This window comes from Staurois parvus, unplaced genomic scaffold (assembly GCF_062004578.1).
Source record: "Staurois parvus isolate SC_StPar_1 unplaced genomic scaffold, SC_StPar_1.0 ptg001980l, whole genome shotgun sequence".
NCBI classification, from domain to species: Eukaryota; Metazoa; Chordata; class Amphibia; order Anura; family Ranidae; genus Staurois; species Staurois parvus.
The window spans coordinates 257261-279924 of NW_028319776.1; the positions used below are offsets into that span (position 1 = coordinate 257261).

The following is a 22664-nucleotide window of genomic DNA, read 5'->3' on the forward strand; positions in this document are numbered from 1 at the left end:
TAGAATAGAAAAAAAAAAAGAACAGAATAAAATAGAAAGCACATAACAGACTTCGGAAATTAAATTAAAAAAAAATTTATATATATATATATGTATATAAAAAATATATTTATATAAAATAGGGGAAAAAAATGTATCAGTCTTCCGAAATTTAAATTTCAATTAGAATAAATCTGAATTCAGTTGAATTAACTTCAGTTAGACTGAATTTGGTTAATTTGAATTAGAATAAATGAAATGACACAAAATTCCAATAATGAATTAAACAAAAAACTAAATTATTTAAATGAAGAATCAAAATTAAACAAAATAATTGTTTCCGCTCTGCACATGCCTGTTGGAGGTCAGATTAAAAAACTGTTTTTCTAAATACAGCTTGGATAAGAACTTGAATTCCTCTTTATATTAGCTTCCTGCACTACTGTGAGTGGCAGCCATCATACTGAGGGAGGGAGGGGCATCAGTGTGAACCAATAAGGCAGAGTGGTGCATAGTGCTGTCAGTGTAACACTGGCAGCTTTCTGACAGGAGGAGAAAGCAGAGTGAGCAGAGGGAAGCACCCTCATTGTCCGCACAGCAGGCTGGGATGGGTCCCCGGTGTATTGCTCAGCTGTATTGGCGGATGAAGACCTGGCTGTGCTGTCTGGCAGGGCTTCCTGAACCACCACAAGACTGGCTGAGCAGAATGACAACCTATCCAGGCAGCGGGACAGCAAACACTGACACACATATAGATTTCAGCGCAGAGTTCTGCCGGAAGCAGACCCATGTCTTGAAGTTCTGTGAGGATATGGAAGCCACTTTCATGGTATGATAATAAATTCTATAGTGGAGTAGGAAATGTTTGGAACGTTCTTTCAGGTTCTCTTGAGGAATCCGAGATTTCATCTGAACCGGTCTGTGGTCGTCATCCAAATGTCCAAACATCAGTCCAATCCCAGGGACTCAGGAGGAGACGTCTCCCTGACAAGTCCGGGGGTCCAAAACGTTCATTTCTTTACCTCGATGACAACTATAATGATGATAATGGTCACCACCACCAAGAAACCAATCAACAGAAGGATGGGCTGCGGATCAAAGACAAGGCATTGTGAGGAAATGGATGAAGCTCAGATTATACGCACAGCTGAATGACCCCCCACCTACCCCCACCAACCCCTCCCTTCTACACTAGTCATAGGTCAGGTATGGGAGTGTAACTATGAAGACAATGACATCAAATGTAAATGTCAGCATTTAACCACTTGACTGCCCTATAGCAGGGCAGCCATTCTGTGCAAAATCACATATATTTCCTTGATTTTGCACTTCCGGGTGTAGATGGCGCGCCACTTCTGCCGCGATTTGCCACAATAGAAGCTGTCGGCCAATGAATGAGCAGCAGCACCCGTTGATCGGCGAGGAGAGTGACAGGACCTAGCTCTGCCTATGTAAACTAGGCAGAGCTGTGTGCTGTCAGCGGCAATCTGCTAGATTTTCTTTCCCTGCAAAGCAGGGAATAAAATCCAGCAGATTTCCTACTAAAAACACCTAAATGTACACACTAAAACATTCATTACGCGCACAGTTAACCCTTTGATCTCCCTAGATGTTTAACCCCTTCCCAGCTGGTGTCATTAATACAGTGACAGTGTACAGTATATTTTTAGCACTGATCACTGTATTAGTGTCACTGGTTCCCACGAAGTGTCAGACGGTCTACCGAAATATCGCAGTCCCCCTACAAGTCGATCACCGCCATTACTAGTATATTAAAAAATAAATTTCATACATACACACACATACATACACGGGGCGGACTGACCATTCGAGCACTCGGGCACTGCCCGAGGTAAGTAGGGGGCCCCATGAGATGCCCCTGGTACCTTTCATTGCCTTTTTTGGATGTGGGTGAGGACACAGGGGCCCCATGATCCCCTATTGCCCAGGGGCCCCATGAGTTGTCAGTCCGCCCCTGTGTATATAAATATATATATATATATATACTGTATATATATATATATATATATATATAAATACATACTAACTTGGGGCAGCACAGTAGCTGAATGGTTAGCACTTCCGCCTGGCAGTACTCGGGTTGTCACTTCAAATCCCAACCACAGCACCACCTGCCTGGAGTTTGCATGTTCTCCCTGTGACTGCGTGAGTTTCCTCCAGGTACTCTGGTTTCCTCCCACACTTCAAAGACATGCTGGGAGGTGAATTGGCTCCTGTCTAAATTGTCCCTAGTATGTGTATGTATGAATGTGAGTTAGGGACCTTAGATTGTAAGCTCCTCGGGGGCGGGGACTGATATGAATGTACAATATATATGTAAAGCGCAGCATAAATTGATGGCGCTATATAAGTACCTGAAATAATAATTTTCATGCAAACCAATCAATATACTGTACGCTTATTGGGATTTTTTTTTTTACCAAAAATATTAAGGATGCACCGAGTACCGAAACGTTCGGTCAAGTACTCGCTGATACCAATCACTGATACTTTCCGGGTGCGATTTGCGTCCATATATTAGCCATGGACGCACACATACAGTACGTGTATTAATAAGATCCGCGTGTTCTCATCTACTTACCACGTTTAGCTCTCGTGCTGTAAAAGGAAAAGAAAGGAAGAAGGAGTCAGTCCTGGATCTAGAAATCATTTACAAACATTTCACAATGAGGAATATTTATATTCACTTCCCATTTTTAGATTTAATTCTCTACAAAAGACCTCCCCCGAGGAGCTCACACTCTAATGCATGCCATGCGTTGCACTGAGGCAGGTTTATTTTCTTCCCTCTATTAGTTCTGATGACACGGCTTCTCTTCTTATTAAGGGCCAGTTCACACTAGATGCAGTCCAGTGCGCTTTTTTTCTGCATCAAAAATGCATGCACAGTGTTTTCCATGTATTCCAATGGCCCTAGTTCACACCAGTGCAGTTAGTTTCTGGTGCAGCAAAAAAAAAAAAAAAAAGTAGAACATGCTGCATTTTTTCTGCACAAAACAGTACTGGAACGCAGCAAACTGCATCAAAACTGCACCGGAACTGCGTGTGGTGTGAACTGGAAACAAACGTATCCAGAATGCATCCGAAGTGCATTTTTGTAGTGTGAACTGGCCCTAAAAGGGGATTACTGGGCTTTGCTGGCTGCTGGGATGGTATTTGGTGCACCCAGCACCAGTTGGAAACTGGATTACTGGTCTTTGCTGGCTGCTGGGATGGTATTTGGTGCAACCGGCACCAGTTGGAAACTGGATTACTGGTCTTTGCTGGCTGCTGGGATGGTATTTGGTGAAACCGGCACCAGTTGGAAACTGGATTACTGGGCTTTGCTGGCTGCTGGGATGGTATTTGGTGAAACCGGCACCAGTTGGAAACTGGATTACTGGGCTTTGCTGGCTGCTGGGATGGTATTTGGTGCAACCGGCACCAGTTGGAAACTGGATTACTGGGCTTTGCTGGCTGCTGGGATGGTATTTGGTGCAACCGGCACCAGTTGGAAATTGGACTACTGGGCTTTGCTGGCTTCTGGGATGGTATTTGGTGCAACCAGCACCAGATGGAAACTGGATTACTGGGCTTTATTGGCTGCTGTGGTACACCCACTGGTTGACACTGGAACTACAACACTCCACCCAGGGAACCACACTGCCACCAGCAGGTGATCCAGGTCCTGACACCTACCCTGCCTCTGCTTAACTGTACTTTTTCCTTTCTCCTTCACCTCATCCCCTCAACAGTTATCACCTTTAGTATTTCTTGCAGCTCTGTTTTGGATTGTAAGCTCCTATGAACATGGTCCTCCTAACCCTCCCATCCCAAATTGTATTCTAACTTCCACAGGGGTAAATGTAAAAAGTGGACCTCAAATTAAATGTATAATAAATAACAATCTTGTCAGAGACAATGAAAACAATTTGGAAGCTCCAGGAAAGCAAATGGAATACATTGTTACCTTTTGCTATCTTTGACCTAATCTTCTCTATCTTCGCCGTGGGTCGGATCGCCATGCTCCGTTGATAGGCGAGGTTTTCTGAGGTCCAGCCAACTTCACTGTGGTCATACAGACTCTTCTCATCTTTGTTCATGACGACTAACAACCCTGAAAGCTGACCAATTAGTGGCTGCTCATGGAGTATCCGGGTGTAGACCTCAAAGTCATTGGTTTCCACGTCATCCACCAGCACGATGACCCGCTCCCTTCCTGGAGGTAATGAGATGGTCTGTGATCCACAGTGCACACAGCAAACGGAATGTCGGTCAGTGAGGGTTGACATCTAACGCAAAGCTCAACTGAACCTTCAGTTTTAATCAGCTAAATACATTCTAGGTCAGCAATGGGCAAACTACAGCCCGGCGGACCTTTTAATCCGGCCCGCGGAGCGTGGCAAACATTGATGTAAGGATGTAGGCGGGGCAGCGTGACGAACTCCTCTCCTCTCACAGTCCGCCCTGAAGACCGGAACGGCGCGGGAACACGGCGAGAGGAATGCGCGGAGCAAAGGTAAGTGAATTGACACAATATGGGGAATGAATTACTATAGGGGGGATGAATTACTATGGGGGATGAATTACTATAGGGGGGATGAATTACTATGGGGGATTAATTACTATAGGGGGGATGAATTACTATAGGGGGGATGAATTACTATGGGGGATTAATTACTATAGGGGGGATAAATTACTATGGGGGATGAATTACTATATGGGGGATGAATTACTATGGGGGATGAATTACTATATGGGGGATGAATTACTATGCTTACTATGGGGGAATATTACTATACCTACTATGGATGGCATGGTAGTGGCGGGGGGCCGGCCAGCAGCTAGTCCGGCCCCCCGGGTCCAATATATGAACCCATTGCGGCCCTCAAGTCAAAAAGTTTGCCCACCCCTGTTCTAGGTGCATGAAAACGAATGATGTGTAGAATCTTACTTTTTTTTTCCACAAAGCAATCTCCAGCTGAGTATAAAGCCTGTCCCCTGCCAGCATATTGCAGAGAAGAACCCTTGTTTGGAAGCAGAGGTATCCCTGCAGAGGTCCAACAAGCCTCCTAAATCCATCTTATACCACTGCAATAAAGTAATCCCATGCTGTCCGCTGATTGGAAGGCTCTGCAGGGGGCATGTTGGACCTCTGCAGAGAGCATACTGCTTCTGCACAGAGAGAATAGCTCCTCCTTTGTAAAGGGCTTTTCTACACGGGGGGTTGGATGCTTTCTAAATAAAAACGAACTGCATGCCTATAACTGAAATGGGAGCTACTAAAACAACTCCTCAATATCATGTAGGATAGACATGTTTGTTTAGTTCTGAATCGAAGTTCGGACGAATGTTTCATTATTCAGAATTTTGGATGTAGCCGAATTCCCAAATTACAAAATTGACAAATACAAAATAATTAAATGAAATTCGGAAAAAATTCGGATTACAATCAAATTCGACTCAAACGCGAAAGCAAAAATTAAAACAAGAAAAAGAAAAAAAGAAAAAAAAAACAATAGTAAGAATATAAACTGTCTTCAGAAACTCGAATAGAAAAAAAATTAATTCAAATAGAAAAGAATAGAATAGACTAAAATCCAACAGAACAGATTAGAAAAAGAATAGAATAAAAAAGAAAATATTAAAATAGAAAGAATATTAAAAATGTAAATACAAAATTTTTAATAGAATAGGATGGAAAAACAATAGAATAGAGAATAGAATATAATAGAAATGAATGGAATAAAAAAACAATAGAATAGAACTGTCTTCTGAAAGTTGAGTTTTGAATAGAATAAATTTGAGATTGAACAGAAAAAAAACAAACAAACAATAGAATTCAATGGAATAGAATACAATAGAAAGAATATAACAGTCTTCTGAAATTTGAATAGAATACATTTGAATGCCGATTCGAAGTTTCCGAATTTGGTCAAATTAAATCTGAATCAAATTTGAAAACAAAATAAACAAATTTACAAATTAACTAAAATAAATGGTTTAAATAATGAATCGAAATTGATTTTTTTGTTCTGCACATGTCTAATATAGGAAAATGAGCCCCCGCCAGCATACGTCATGTGACTAGAGTCTGGACATTGGTGGTGTTGGTCTTCAGCAATAGATTTTCCTGAGACAGAGTCCACAGGCTGAGTAGAGAAGCCGTCCCCTGCCAGCATGCTGCGGAGAGGGGTCCCTGTTCTCGGTGTCCGACACACTTCCTGCTGCTTCAGAGATATAGAACTGTAATCAGAAATTCTCATACTCTCTGATTGGAGGGCTCTGCCTTTGGCCCAGTAAGGGGCAGAAGGGCCCCTACTTTCATACAGAAAGCAATCTTCCTTCTCTGCAGCATGCTGGCAGGGGATTGGCTTTCCTGCTCAGGCTGTGGCTGCTTTCTACATAAACAGAAGCTGCATACCTTTGAATGAAATGTGAATTTCAAAGGACAACCCCTCATTATCATATGGAAAAATGGGTTTCCTCCAGCATAGGTCATGTGACCAGTATCTTGACATTGGTCACATGGTCTTCACAAAAAACCCTCAAAGATCTCTCTATCTTCCGTTTGTTCAATGTTTATAAACAATGTTACTTTGTTTCTCTCATTTGATCCATGTTTATAAACAATGTTACTTTGTTTCTCTCATTTGATCCATGTTTATAAACAATGTTACTTTGTATCTCTCCATCTCCTGTCTGATCGATGTTTATAAACAATGTTACTTTGTATCTCTCTATCTCCCATCTGATCGATGTTTATAAACAATGTTACTTTGTATCTCTCCGTCTCCCATCTGATCGATGTTTATAAACAATGTTACTTTGTATCTCTCCGTCTCCCGTCTGATCGATGTTTATAAACAATGTTACTTTCTATCTCCTGCCTGATCGATGTTTATAAACAATGTTACTTTGTATCTCTCCATCTCCCGTCTGATCGATGTTTATAAACAATGTTACTTTGTATCTCTCCATCTCCCGTCTGATCGATGTTTATAAACAATGTTACTTTGTATCTCCCATTTGATCGATGTTTATAAACAATGTTACTTTCTATCTCCCGCCTGATCGATGTTTATAAACAATGTTACTTTGTATCTCTATCTCCCGTCTGATCGATGTTTATAAACAATGTTACTTTGTATCTCTCCGTCTCCCGTCTGATCAATGTTTATAAACAATGTTACTTTGTATCTCTCTATCTCCTGTCTGATCGATGTTTATAAACAATGTTACTTTCTATCTCCCGCCTGATCGATGTTTATAAACAATGTTACTTTGTATCTCTCTATCTCCCGTCTGATCGATGTTTATAAACAATGTTACTTTTTATCTTTATCTCACTTTCTCAAGAGTGAATTCATTATTATATATCATGTTATTGTGTATCTATAGAATTCTGAGTGTGTGCAGCAGAGAGATAACGAGAGAGATGCAGTTATCTGATAACGGTTACATGGAACACAGCAGACAAAATGTCTGAGTTTATACTTCTGCTTTTAAATGTAATCATTCTCCTATCCCAGATGCCGGGTGTCATTCTCGGTATCTGTCCCTATTCTGTATGCATGGACTCTGTACAGTCCCACCTCACCTGTCCCGGATGCCTGGTGTCATTCTCGGTATCTGTCCCTATTCTGTATGCATGAACTCTGCACAGTCCCACTTCTCCTGTCCTGGATGATGGGTGTAATTCTCGGTATCTGTCCCTATTCTGTATGTGTGCACAGTCCCACTTCTCCTGTCCTGGATGATGGGTGTAATTCTCGGTATCTGTCCCTATTCTGTACGTGTGCACAGTCCCACTTCCCTCACTGTGATTCTCGGTATCAGTACTCATCTCTCACCCAGCTTCTGTGACAAGTGGGTCAGCTCCTCGTCGTACAGCGAATCTGTGACGTTGGTGATGTTCAGCCGTCCTCTTCTCTTGGTGTGATACAGAATGGCGAAGCTGCACTTGTCGATTTCCTGGCCCAGCTGAGTGGAGTGACCGCACACGGCGTTGGACACAAGGACTGGACGGACATCTTGGACCACTGACCGGAACTGCGGCGATATCAGTATGTCGGTGAGCCAGCGGTACATCTCCTCCGACTCTCTGGAGAAGATCCCCACCATCACTTTCCTGTACAGAACCATTGCTGGCTGTTACTGAGCCTGGGGGGAGATCAGACGGTCACATATTACATCACTCAGGAAATGCTGCAACCGCACTGTGTGCGCTAGTTATTGGCCAGTGGGGAGGGGGACCAATTCCTTCATGGCTGGGGGGGTCATATATCTGCAACCAGAGAATTTGTGTTCCCATGTTCTTCTGTCTCTCTCTACTGCAGGGGCAGGAAAGGGTCGAGTCTGGAGACACAGCAGAAATTAAGAAGTCCAGGCAAAACAACATTAATCATCACAGATTAAAAAAAAAAAATGATTAGTGATGTGTATCCCTTATCCGGCATTACCGCCCATTCTTGCCTGGAGTTTCCCTTATCCGGCATTACCGCCCATTCTTGCCTGGAGTTTCCCTTATCCGGCATTACCGCCCATTCTTGCCTGGAGTTTCCCTTATCCAACATTACCGCCCATTCTTGCCTGGAGTTTCCCTTATCCGGAATTACCGCCCATTCTTGCCTGGAGTTTCCCTTATCTGACATTACCGCCCATTGGGCAGGAAGGGGGTAGATGTACCCGGTAGGCATGAAGGGGGTAGAAGTGTCCAGTAGGCAGGAAGGGGGTAGAAGTTCCCGGTAGGCAGGAAGGGGGTAGAAGTGTCCGGTAGGCGAGAAGGGGGTAGAAGTGTCCGGTAGGCAGGCAGGGGGTAGAAGTGTCCGGTAGACAGGAAGGGGGTAGAAGTGTCCGGTAGGCAGGAAGGGGGTAGAAGTGTCCGGTAGGCAGGAAGGGGGTAGAAGTGTCCGGTAGGCAGGAAGGGGGTAGAAGTGTCCGGTAGGCAGGAAGGGGGTAGAAGTGTCCGGTAGGCAGGAAGGGGGTAGAAGTGTCCTGTAGGCAGGAAGGGGGTAGAAGTGTCCTGTAGGCAGGAAGGGGGTAGAAGTGCCCTGTAGGCAGGAAGAGGGTAGAAGTGTCCTGTAGGCAGGAAGGGGGTAGAAGCGTCCTCTAGGCAGGAAGGGGGTAGAAGCGCCCGGTAGGCAGGAAGGGGGTAGAAGTGTCTGGTAGGCAGGAAGGGGGTAGAAGTGTCTGGTAGGCAGGAAGGGGGTAGAAGTGTCTGGTAGGCAGGAAGGGGGTAGAAGTGTCTGGTAGGCAGGAAGGGGGTAGAAGTGTCCAATAGGCAGGAAGGGGGTAGAAGTGTCCGGTAGGCAGGAAGGGGGGTAGAAGCGTCCTGTAGGCAGGAAGGGGGTAGAAGTGCCCGGTGGGCAGGAAGGGGGTAGAAGTGTCTGGTAGGCAAGTGGTTAATGCAACTTTGATGCCGCTTGAGTGCCATTGAGTGTAAAGTTGCACTATGTGAACAGAACTGACATACTTTCCTATTAGCTACAAAAAATTGCACAACGCACTGGAAAAATGCATCAACCAAAACCAGCAGAGATGTGAACCTAAACCAAATCATCTGATACAAAGCAGGACAAAGTTATTTGCAAATGTGAAAGGTTTTTTTTTTCCTTCTCATTTTCCGGTTAGGGTTAATGGGGGGGGGGGTTAAACAGCAACATATTGTAATACAAAATAAACTAGAAACATTGTCAGGGTTAAGTGATGTCAAAGGCAGATGAAAGGTCACAATTTTGATGTACGTGTGAATTACATAGTAAATACAATACATTGCTACATTGTAGTCACTCAGACCCGTGTAGAACTCTCTCTCTGCAAGTTTCACTTTCTACAGAAACCGCATAATGACAGTTTCTTCTGCTTTGTGATAAAAGGTGGTTATTAATTCCTGGAAATGGCGTGGGGGGGGGGGGGGGAGGGGCGGGGGTTAAAAGCTTGATGCACGAGATCCATCTCAACCATTTTATTTTTTTTCTTTTTAAGATTTATCTATTAATGTAGAACTATAGGCAAAACTTTTTTTACATTTTAGATAGAGTAAGGGAGGGTTATGACCCCTATCAGTTTTTTTTTTGGGGGGGGGGGGGGGTTGTAAACTGCCTCTCATTTTCCCTTCACTTACTGTCCCATAGTAAAATGCGGAAATCCCTGCAACACACCAGAACTAGTGTCCCCATTGAAAGATTTCCTCCTATTACTTTTTTGGGAACAACCCAAAATTCAAGATTTTATTTCAATTCAATGATAATAGTAAACAGGACAAATAGAGAGGGGGGGGGGGGGGAGTCTCCCAAATGGGGGGCACAGACAGCATAAAAACTGACAGGGGGTCTAAATCCCTCTCCACTCCATCAAAAGTAAAACAAAAAAAAAAAAAAAAACACGGACTTTTATTGGTTGGGCAAAGCTGAGACATTTTACTGCATAACCCAGACAGACAGACCTGTATATACCAGGGGCGGACTGACCATTTGGAAACTAGGGCACTGCCCGAGGGCCCGGGGTCAGTAGGGGGCCCCATGAGATACCCCTGGTACCTTTTTCATAGGCTTTTTGAGTTTGGGCAAGGACACGGGCCCCATGATCCCCTATTGCCCGGGGGCCCCATGAGTTGTCAGTCCGCCCCTGGTATATACTATATAAATGCGTACATACAATCTGGCCATACATTATACAATTTTCATATTATATTTCCTCTAGATTTCCCTTCAACTATGTAGTGAAAGGGCCAACCTGATTGCATAGAAATTGAAAGTGATTAGTTGTGACCTCAAATTTCATGTTTACGGTAAATATAAAGGAAAATTGTACATTGTGCGGCCATACACTATACAATTTTCTTACAAATTTCTGTCCAATTTCTGCCCAGTTTCCTTTAGATTTACCTACAACCTATGTAGTGCAAGGGCCTGCCCAATTGAATACAACTGAAAGTGTTCAGGTTTGACCTCATATTATATGGTTTTTGGTAAATCTAAAGCAAAATTCTTAAGAAAATTGTATAGTGTATGGCCAGCCAAAGTCTAGGCGGGTGGATAGCGCCGGCAACCAGCTGTTTTTGTTCCCACACAAATAAAATACAATGCGGGGGAAGGGTTACAGCATATCTTACATGAAAGAAAACCAGTTCCATCAGACCCCCCCTTATCAACAACTAACCTGCGCCAGGTAGTAGAAACAGAAATCTGCGTGTTCAGTTCCTGGATAGATTCACATACACAACACATCAGATCCGGAATCGGTATAACGGGTTATTAACCCTTTCACAGCAAACTCTTCCCTTGTAAAATGGAGGTTCCTAGTTCACGGAAATGCAATACATGTCAAGCTGGCCGGCTGTGTCAGAGCGATCCCTCTCTGGCCAATCCTACTTTATCATGCCGACTGCCAACCTCCAATGTGCTAAATTTGCATATTCTTCAGAGTTCGGATATCTGGAGCCGATATGGAGCAACGGGACCAACGAGACATGAAATGAGCTACAGACCAAAGTCCGCCCAGGTACACCCACAATGGGGAAATACACAAAGTCTAGGAGGGTGGAGCGCACCAGCAGGGTAAATGATTGCCAGCACATATAACTAGGTGTGTTCCTTAAGACTCGGTTCACACGTATGCAGTTTGTGTTTGAGCCGTTCCTGCATTGTTTTTTTGCCGTGTTTTTGATACGTTTTGCGTTTTTTTGGTTAAATTTTTTTTCTTGTTGCCCAGGCAGATTTAAAATGCAAAACGCAGCACATACGCACTACATGCTTTCTGCATCATTTCCATTGATGTCTATAGAACCAAAAATGTAACTTCTTGCATTAAAAAAAAGTCCCTGACCCTTTCCGAAAACCGTTCCGAAAATGCACACATGTGAACGTGTCTCATAGGAAATCATGTAAAATGGACTCTTTTTTGCGTTTCTACAAAATGCTGCACAAAACGCTTAAACAATTAAAATAATCAATATATATTTTGTAGAGCCGGGCCCTCTATTGTCCCCTGTAAAAAATGGGATTGTAACTGTAATGTCCGCCTTCATTTTGTAAAGTGCTGCGCAAACTGTTGGCGCTATATAAATCCTGGTATAATAATAATAATAATGGGGGAGGGGGGGGTTTACAGAGCATAAAGTAATAGTGTCATCAAAAAATAAAAACCGACATCCCTGACCTTTTTTAATGTTATTTATTTATATAATATAATTTTTTTTTGTTTGTTTGTTAACTTTTTATAATATTTTGGTGGAAAAAAGTGATCACAAATCTCTCTGACGTGAGCGTCCGTTGTCCACAAAGGGTTCATTTTGATGTGATTGCGCAGCTATAATCAGTTTTCAATTATTGATAGTGATCGGTGATAGATTGCTACACAGGTGGATCAATGACACAAGTATCTAATCGCTGACCTATGCAGGGCTTTCTGTTCAGCAGGAACGCAGTTCTGGCACATCTAGCACTGAATATATGAAATGGCATTGGGTGTGGGGTGTGCAGGAGGGTCTATTGATGCTGGCTGCTGGGGGATCTATTGTCGCTGGTAAAGGTATATTATTGCTGGGGTGGATTTATTGTTGGGGGATTTTGTTGCAGGGAATCTATTGTTGCTGGGGGGATCTATTGTTATTTGTGGTCTATTTTTGCTGAGGGGTCTTTTGTTCCTTGAGGGTCAATATTTGCTAGGAGGGATCTACTGTTGAGGGGTCTATCATTGCTGGTTGCTGCAGGGTCCACAAATGTTGGCTTCTAGGCAGGAGCGGACTGACAGCTCATGGGGCCCCCGGGCAATGGGGGATCATGGGGCCCCTGTGTCCTTGCCCAAACTCAAAAAAGCCTATGATAAAGGTACCAGGGGAATCTCAATGGGGCCCCCTACTGAGCCCGGGCCCTCGGGCAGTGCCCAAGTTTCCAAATGGTCAGTCTGCCAATGCTTCTGGGAGATTTATTGTTGCTGGGGTTGGATCTATTGTTTCTGGTGAATATTTTGTTGAAGGGAATCTATTGTTCCTTTTGGTCTATTTTTGCTGGGGGGTCTTATGTTCCTTGAGGGTCAATATTTGCTTGAATAGATCAACTGTTGAGGGAGGGGTCTTCATTGCTGGCTGATGAAGGATCTAATAATGCTGGCTTCTGGGAGATATATTGTTGCTGGGGGGGAGTGCTGCTGGGGAATGGGAATATTTTGTTGTAGGGAATCTATTGTTGCTGGAGTATTTTGGTTCTGTGTCCTCTAAAACCAGAGGTACTAGAAGGTAGATAGGGGGTGGAACCAAGGGACAGTGCTCAGAGGTGGGTGGAACCAAGGGACGGTGCTCAGAGGTGGGTGGAACCAAGGGACGGTGCTCAGAGGTGGGTGGAACCAAGGGACGGTGCTCAGAGGTGGGTGGAACCAAGGGACGGTGCTCAGAGGTGGGTGGAACCAAGGGACGGTGCTCAGAGGTGGGTGGAACCAAGGACGGTGCTCAGAGGCGGGTGGAACCAAGGGATGGTACTTAGAGGTGGGTAAGAGGTGGAACCCAGGGACGGCGCTCAGAGGTGGGTGAGGTGTGGAACCCAGGGACAGTGCTCAGAGGAGGGTAGGGGGTGGAACCCAGGGACGGCGCTCAGAGGTGGGTAGAGGGTGGAACCCAGGGACGGCGCTCAGAGGTGGGTAGTGGGTGGAACCCAGGACGGCGCTCAGAGGTGGGTGAGGTTGTGGAACCCAGGGACAGTGCTCAGAGGTGGGTAGTGGGTGGAACCCAGGGACGGCGCTCAGAGGTGGGTAGGTAGGTGGAACCCAGGGACGGCGCTCAGAGGTGGGTAGTGGGTGGAACCAGGGACGGCGCTCAGAGTGGGTAGGTAGGTGGAACCCAGGGACGGCGCTCAGAGGTGGGTAGGTAGGTGGAACCCAGGGACGGCGCTCAGAGGTGGGTAGTGGGTGGAACCCAGGGACGGCGCTCAGAGGTGGGTAGTGGGTGGAACCCAGGGACGGCGCTCAGAGGTGGGTAGTGGGTGGAACCCAGGGACGGTGCTCAGAGGGGGTGGGAACCCAGGGAAAGTGCCCAGAGGGGGGTGAGGTGGCAGAGAGGTGATGTGGAAGGGGGAAGTATCTGCACCTATTCTCTGAGAAAAACATCCCTGTATACATGCACTGTATGTATATATGTGGAGGTTTTAGTATCGCCATGTGTACCCAAACAAAGACCGCTGTCAGCACGTGTCCCCATTGGAAGATTTCCTTCACCTTCTCTTCCAGTGACAACTGTGTAGCTTTGCACATTCCTTCACCTCTGATTTCACTGCTACTGTGAGCTTCTCACAATGTACATTAGAAACTGCTGAAAGTCAGAGCTCCGCCTCATTTCCTGCCTGGAGGACGACCAGCATCATCCAGCTCTTCCTCTCCAGCCTGATTGTCCCTGGTCCCGCCCCCTTATTGATTACATTTCAGTTCTTTCAATCATGAGGCTCAGCATCACATGTGGGTGTTACTTATGCAAATACAGCCTGCCTAGGAAGGTCCACTCCTCCTGACACCCACCCATCAAAGTATTCTGATATTTGCATAACTCCTCCCAAGAGCCATCCCACTGCTTGCATCAGGGCTGAGGCAGGGTGCTCTTGATGTTTTCAGAAAGCTATGTACAAAATTCTATTGGTCCCTCCCACCAGCCATGATCTGCCTGCATTGCATAGAGAAGCACAGACACCCAGTGATGACATCATGAGCCTAACAAAAGGAATTATATGTAAAAACCATGCACTTGTGCACACACCCAAAGCCAAATGTAAAGCAACAAATACAAAAAGGAGATATAACTTCCATGTATACTTGGGAAATGAGATGTGTTGGGCAAATGGAGTTAGGAATGTAATAGTGTTACTAAACCCCGGACCCCGCGTTCCCTATATCCGCTGTCCCCGGACCGCGCGTTCCCTATATCCGCTGTCCCCGGACCGCGCGTTCCCTATATCCGCTGTCCCCCGGACCGCGCGTTCCCTATATCCGCTGTCCCCGACCGCGCGTTCACTATATCCGCTGTCCCCGGACCGCGCGTTCCTATATCCGCTGTCCCCGGACCGCGCGTTCCCTATATCCGCTGTCCCCGGACCGCGCGTTCCCTATATCCGCTGTCCCCGGGACCGCGCGTTCCCTATATCCGCTGTCCCCGGACCGCGCGTTCCCTATATCCGCTGGTCCCGGACCCCGCGTTCACTATATCCGCTCTCCCCGGACCCTGCGTCCACTATATCCGCTCTAGCCACACACACCAAACTGAGCTTGTGCAGAGTGACTCCACCCGATATGTCTGATCAGGAGATAAGAGGGGGCACTGGAAGAAGGGGAGGATCAGAGAAGACAGGATCAAACAGCCCAAACAGCCTTTTTACACAATGCAGAGGATTAATTCCTTGGGTCCCACAGTGAATATAGATTGTCTGCTGACACCCACCGGTCCATAGAGGTCTGTGGATGGTCCAGTTGGGGCCACCTGAAAAACTGACAGGTGGACCCGATCAGACCATCAATGTGAAAGGGACCTAATTGCTGCTGAGATGATACAAAAGGTGACATGATGGAACGTTCGATACAGTCCGGGAAGAACGATCATACAACGGGATATAAAAACAAAGACTAGAATGTATTCCTGTTGTTCCATCAAAGTGTGACGTGGTGTGGAGTGGAGTGACGTGGTGTGACGTGGTGTGACGTGACGTGGTGTGACGTGACGTGGTGTGACGTGGTGTGACGTGACGTGGCGTGACGTGGCGTGACGTGGTGTGACGTGGTGTGACGTGACGTGGTGTGACGTGAAGTGACGTGGTGTGACGTGACGTGGTGTGACGTGGTGTGACGTGGCGTGACGTGGAGTGGTGGTGACGGCTCTGTCACTGTAGCATATTGCTGGAAGTATATTTTATGTATCTTCTATGATCTTCTCATGTAACGTATAATCAGCTGCCGGTTTGCTGTCTGTGTCGGCCAATAAACAATCTTTGAGGACTGTGTGAGCTCCAGATCCAGTCCTGTGTTTGCTCTCCCCTCCCTCCTCTCTGTAAATACCCCTCCCAATCTTATCGGTCTTCATTACTCCCAGTGGCCCTTCCCTGATCGGAGTGAACCTTGCCTCTGTTATTGGAATCATTAACCTGCCCCTCCCCCCACCTCTGTCATATAATTGTATCCAGATCCACGGGGCGAGACTAATCTGGTGTTCCTCTAAGGCTGACAGTAAGGGTTTCCCTTGCCTAGAGCCTCTCGCCCTATCAGAACATGACCTGGCCTCATAGAAGTGTCCCTGGCCCTCCCCTGAGGGTCTGTGCCATGTGACCTGTGATGTAAGGAAAGCCTTCCCTTGCTCCATGCCCAGTTCTCTGTATAGCACCTCATATGCACTTACCATGGTAGCTGCACCGCCGTGACTGTCGCACATTCTGTAGTGCCTGCATTGCCAGAACTCAAGCAGGATGATAGAAGACTATTCACTGCAATGGTTTCTGTAGGTGAATCGCTTGATCCTTTCGCATTTTGTGCGAGCCGTGTTTGTGCAGGCATGACAGACCATTCACTTGTGCAAAACACAAAATGAAAAGGTCACAGTACCTTGCCAAAAATCGCAGTCCGCACGGGAACTGCACCTTGTGGTTCCTAGTGCGAGTTTGATTTCCAGTGCAGGAGGCATTGCATTGTGATTAACAGCACCCACCTGCGGGTCCCACATTTAATGTGCGGGTGGTTACAGCTGTGGGAGGAGGTGCGGGTCCCTCAACGGCTTCCACCTGCACAAGTGTGAACCGAGCCTTATATTGGATCCTGCTGCTGGAAATATCAAATGTGGCACAAGTATCAAATGTGACTCCGGTACTGATGGGGGAGCTGTAGGGAACACAAATGTTTCAGAAGGGTTGGTTTGTCTAGGGGCTGTGATAGCAGTGATTCCTGATTCCCCACAGTCTCTGACTACTTTCTGTTATTTCTCCCCAGCCCCGTCCCTGGTAGTATGTCCCCAGCATCTAAAAGGTACCTGTAGTATGTCCTCAATCTCAAGTAGTCACCTTTAACATGTCCCTAGTCTCTAACAGTTTCCTGTAACATGTCCCTAATCTCTGACCATCTCCTGTAACATGTCCCTAGTTTCTAACCATCTCCTGTAACATGTCCCTACTCTCTAACCATCTCCTGGAACATGTTCCTAGTCTCTAACCATCTCTTGTAACATGTCCCTAGTCTCTAACCTTCCCCTGTAACATGTCCCTAGGCTCTGACCTTCCCCTGTAACATGTTCCTAGTCTCTAACCATCTCTTGTAACATGTCCCTAGTCTCTTACCTTCCCCTGTAACATGTCCCTAGTCTCTTACCTTCCCCTGTAACATGTCCCTAGTCTCTAACCTTCCCCTGTAACATGTTCCTAGTCTCTAACCTTCCCCTGTAACATGTTCCTAGTCTCTAACCTTCCCCTGTAACATGTCCCTAGTCTCTTACCTTCCCCTGTAACATGTCCCTAGTCTCTAACCTTCCCCTGTAACATGTCCCTAGTCTCTAACCATCTCCTGTAACATGTCCCTAGTCTCTAACCTTCCCCTGTAACATGTCCCTAGTCTCTAACCTTCCCCTGTAACATGTCCCTAGTCTCTAACCTTCCCCTGTAACATGTCCCTAGTCTCTAACCTTCCTCTGTAGCATGTCCCTAGTCTCTAACCTTCCTCTGTAACATGTCCCTAGTCTCTAACCATCTCCTGTAACATGTCCCTAGTCTCTAACCTTCCTCTGTAACATGTCCCTAGTCTCTAACCTTCCTCTGTAACATGTCTCTAGTCTCTAACCATCTCCTGTAACATGTCCCTAGTCTCTAACCATCTCCTGTAACATGTCCCTAGTCTCTAACCTTCCCCTGTAACATGTCCCTAGTCTCTAACCTTCCCCTGTAACATGTCCCTAGTCTCTAACCTTCCTCTGTAACATGTCTCTAGTCTCTAACCATCTCCTGTAACATGTCCCTAGTCTCTAACCATCTCCTGTAACATGTCCCTAGTCTCTAACCTTCCCCTGTAACATGTCCCTAGTCTCTAACCTTCCCCTGTAACATGTCTCTAGTCTCTAACCTTCCCCTGTAACATGTCCCTAGTCTTAAATAGTTACATAGTTAGTCTGGCTGAAAAACAACAAAAGCCTATCTAGTTCAACCATTAAAAAAAGTAGTTATAATCCTAGACCCACAGCTGATCCAGAGGATCCGTCTCTAACAGTCTCCTGCAGGACACTACAGCATCTGACCTTCTCCAGTAATATTATTGGCCTGAGGCCCTGCTCAGACCTTGTGTAGCTCATGATTTTTAAACCGTGACTTACACAGAACACTGCCTGTTGCACATAGGGCAGTATATTCACTTCACTGGGCTTCCCTACGCACATTTGTAGCCCAAAGGAAACTTCTGCTCCTTTTTGGGTGACAAGCTTAGTGAGATTATTTTACCACAATTTGCCGCAATTGTCGATCAATTCTGTTGCACAACGATCGCGGCAGAATTGCACTGTCTTTGAGGTGCCATTGAGAATAATCGCACTCAATTGCACTTTGAGTTTTCTTGCACAATTTGGATTTGCGGGCAGAATCACTGTGATTCTGCTCATGATTTCAAATCTCTTTATGTGAATGGGGCCTGACTGTTTCTAGTAGCTTGTTTCCTGTCTTTGATAGTATCTTCAATAGCATGCCCACAATCCCTCTTGTCATTCCACAGTCCCTGTAGTCTCATGTCACTAGTCTCTGACCTTCCCCTGTAGCGTGCCCCCCACAGGGGTGTATTTACCACAAGGCATTTGCCTAGGGGGGCATTTTTCAGGGGGGCAGCACTGCTCCCTGGAAGAAAGGACAGAAGAAGGAACACAAGCAGCATGGGGACCAAGTGGGATCCAAGAGAGGCTGCAGGCTGTTTGACGATGTATGCAGATCCTGACTCTCATTCCAGGGGATGTCTGGAGCTGTGAAGGTGAGTGTCTTACTCTCTCACTTGGGGGGGGGGGGGTGGCCAGTGTATGGAGGGTGGTGGTAGTGGAAGGCTCTCTCGGGTGGGGGGGGCAGAAGAGGGTGGTCTTGGTTGGTGTTTGGCTCTCTCCATGTGGAGGGGCAATTTTTGTGTTGCCTAGGGCAGTACAAAACCTAAATACACCACTGGCCCCCAATCTCTAACAGTCTCATGTAGCATGACACAGCCTCCGACATTGCCTTCTGTGTCATTTCCCAGTCTCTAACAGTCTCATGTGGCATGACACAGCCTCCGATCTTGCCTTCTGTGTCATTTCCCAGTCTCTAACAGTCTCATGTAGCATGACACAGCCTCCGATCTTGCCTTCTGTGTCATTTCCCAGTCTCTAACAGTCTCATGTAGCATGACACAGCCTCCGATCTTGCCTTCTGTGTCATTTCCAAGTCTCTAACAGTCTCATGTAGCGTGTTCCTACTTTCTTACCATCTCCTTTAGTAGGTCTTTGTCAGTCCCTGAAGAAGCTTGGGTGGCTTTCTTGCTTTGCTCCCAGCAGCTGAACATAGTAGCGTGGAGCAAAGAGAAGGTAAGTGACAAGGGGTGCCAATTAAGTGAGCCGCTTGCATTCCCTGATATGGACAAAGAGGTGACAGGAACATGGTCAGGCTAAGACGTGCTGTCTGGCTAGTGAGGGTGTGCATAGACACGTATGAGCACATGCGGACATGCGACATGCATGGTGGTGTGTGCACGGCCACTGCTTCCAAGCATACGGTTTAAACCTGAGCTCTGCACTGGTTCATTGCTGTATGGTCTTCAGCCTGGTTTCTGTGATTCATCCTTGATCCTATTACTGACCCGGCTTCCTCTCTGAACTTGCTCTCGGATTACCCTGCTCATGTTTGGTATCTGACTCCACCATCAACCCTGACCTGGACTACTGACCACACTGCTGCCTAGTGACTCTGTACCTTTCTGCCCGATTGTGGCTGACTTTTACCCGTTCCTGACTCTGATCCTGCTTACAGCCATGGGGTCCTGTTGTTTAACCAGGTGGGGGACCTGACTCCACCATCAACTGGACTTGGTGCTTCCACAGTTCATTACCAGGTGTACCTGTGTTCATCAGAACTGTTCACAGTGGCTACACCAGGGTTTCTCGACTTGGGTTCCTCCAGAGGTTGCTAGGGATTCCTTGAGCAACGGGAAATTTCTACCTCTCTGATATCATCCCACTGACACCATTAATCTGTTTAGCTATCTGAGGAGGCAATTCTTCCCAATGACCACCCTGTGTATGGAGCATCCTTCCCACTGACCATCACACTAATGCAGTGTTTCTCAACTCCAGTCCTCATGGACCCCCAACAGATCATGTTTTCAGGATTTCCCTCAGATGAAACAGCTGTGGTAATTACTAAGGCAGTGAAACTGATCAAATCACCTGTGCAAAATAATGGAAATCCTGAAAACATGACCTGTTGGGGGTCCATGAGGACTGGAGTTGAGAAACACTGAACTAATGTATCATGAGTTGTAGATATAATCATTTAGTAGGGGTTCCCTGAGACTGGAATGTTATCTCAAGGGTCCCTCTGTGCTGAAATGGTGGAGAAAGGCTAGGCTACACTTTGGCACTTGTACTTTCTCTTTGCCCCTGCAGTCCCTGTCTCAACATCTAGAGGCACTCAGACAGGAACCGTGCAAAAAGGCCCTCTTCATCATCTCAGGCTCTTCAGACAGGTATGCAGGGTCGGTGCTAGACTATTTCTAGACTATCCAGCTACTTGTACCCCCCCCAAAAAAAAAATATATATTTTTTTTTAAATAAGTGCCTAGGATGCCACCAGCACCTCTATTAAACACAAAATCAGCATCATGGATGAACTGTATCTGTGGCTGGCAGTGGCAGGGTGACAGTGGCAGTGAGGGGATGATGATGGATCCACACCCTGACAGATCACAGGCTGGAAATTCCCAGGCAATGGGGGGAGGTAAAACTCTGTGACAGCAGGCAGCCCAGCCCCCAGACACACAGAGATCATCAGGCACTAGAAGATCAGGCTGTGGGATCATCACTCGCTGACACATTGCACATGTAATGGGTGGCTGGCCGAGTCACACTCACACAGACACGAGGCATCCGAGTCAAACCTTACCTTTGTCATCGGGCACAGCTCCGCCTCCGCTGATGAAGGGGAAGAGAAGAGCTGGAACTCCACAGTGATCAGCAGCAGCCGCCAGCCGGCTTGCAGTAAGGGACTGAGTTTGAGAGGAACACTGGAATCTGTGGCAGCTCAGCTGCTACACCAGCCCCAGACACCTGGCATCTTCCTCTGTCCTTTCTTCCTCCCCTCTGCTGCCCCTCCTCTCAGCTGAAAGATCCATTCATGACGTGTGGGCATCCCACACAGAAAGGGTGCTGCCCTGCGCTGCTCCTAGGTGCCCCTAGATGGCAGTGCGCCCTAGGCAGCTGCCTAGTTTGTCTAGTAGAAGTACCGGCCCTGCAGGTACGTGACAAGATGTTGAAGTTAAAATAACATTGTGAGTAGAGAATGACCCCCCCCCCCCCCGCTGTCCCCCTATGGCTTCGTATGTAGAACAAAAGTTTTCTTTTCCCTGCAATGTGAAATAATCCCAAACATGTTATAATACAGAATAACCCAGTAGGGCATGCATGTCATGTGACACAGGTACATTATTCCCAGTTTATTGGATTCCCCCCCCGGGTTTCTATCATATGTTCCACCCTCCCCTCCCACTCTGAGTCAAGTATTGGTGTTGAGTGGTGAGATTTCGGCCATTGTTACCTGGTAATGGTGAGAGGGGGTTGAGGGTCTCCGTCACGATAATTTTAGCGACTTTCAGCTTCGCATTCAACTCCGCTTGGCACAGTCTGTTGCATCCTGTATGAAAACAATGGGCGGAGCGCGAGATGTTTGCTCAAGTGTGTTCATTGCCAGTATTCAGTGGATAAGATTTAACTCCTTCGACTCTCATAACTGAACATCTGCTATGGACCCCAGCAATTCTTTCATTTCTGCTGTGCGCATGTTTATTCGGCAATACCTTTGTCAATATTTAAGATCACAAAGTAATACTTATATTGTGATAAGGCTTTTGCAGTGATAATGTCTTGCAAAAATTATTTTTATACTAACCATGGACATAAAAAATATAACAAAGCAAAAAAACAAAACTAAACACACTTTACTTGTAACAGTTTTAGTAATATGCTTTATAGTTATATTTGTTAATAGTGATTCTGTTCATAAAGAATAAACATTTTGTTTTAGAATTTTTCCTGTTTCAAATGACACAACTAGAGATGAGCGAATCGAAGTATCCGAAGTGGAATTCGAGTCGAATTTCGGAAAAATTTCGATTCGTGCCGAATCCGAAAAACAGCCTAATTCGGACGCGCGAATCGAAATTTTTCCGAAAATGGCGGCTGACATGTGCGGCGACGGAGCGGGGATGTCGGGGAAGGCGCGCAGACAAGGCGCGCTGCCCCATAATGCATTCCTCAACGACATGTGATCGCATCAGCCAATCAGCAGCCAGCCAGCCAGCACTGTGTAATGGTCGAGGTATATATAGCGGCCATTTTGGAAATCTTCATTTGCCTGCAGTCATTGAACAGAGGCAGACCGCTCTGTACTAGGGACAGGGACAGAGTTAGGGCCACAGAAACAATACTGGGGACAGAGAGGAAGTTACTTAGGGACAGA

At 46.2% G+C, this 22664-nt stretch overlaps 1 protein-coding gene across 3 annotated transcripts; it reads right to left on the minus strand.

Moving 5' to 3' along the window:
• Positions 1–59: 59 nt before the first annotated feature.
• LOC149433092 (uncharacterized) lies at positions 60–21836 on the minus strand. Of its 3 annotated transcripts, none has more exons than XM_089664670.1 (5): positions 21744–21836; positions 7833–8142; positions 3950–4198; positions 2582–2598; positions 60–1067 (listed from the first exon to the last, which is right to left on the minus strand). In XM_089664670.1, exons 2-5 carry the CDS (start codon positions 8122–8124, stop codon positions 990–992), a joined length of 636 nt encoding a protein of 211 aa, XP_089520796.1. In that variant the 5' UTR covers positions 8125–8142; positions 21744–21836; the 3' UTR covers positions 60–989. The 3 variants fall into 3 exon arrangements, with proteins under 3 accessions (XP_089520796.1, XP_089520798.1, XP_089520797.1); XM_089664672.1 differs by lacking the exon at positions 21744–21836 and adding an exon at positions 21093–21293; XM_089664671.1 differs by lacking the exon at positions 21744–21836 and adding an exon at positions 11143–11590.
• Positions 21837–22664: the final 828 nt, after the last annotated feature.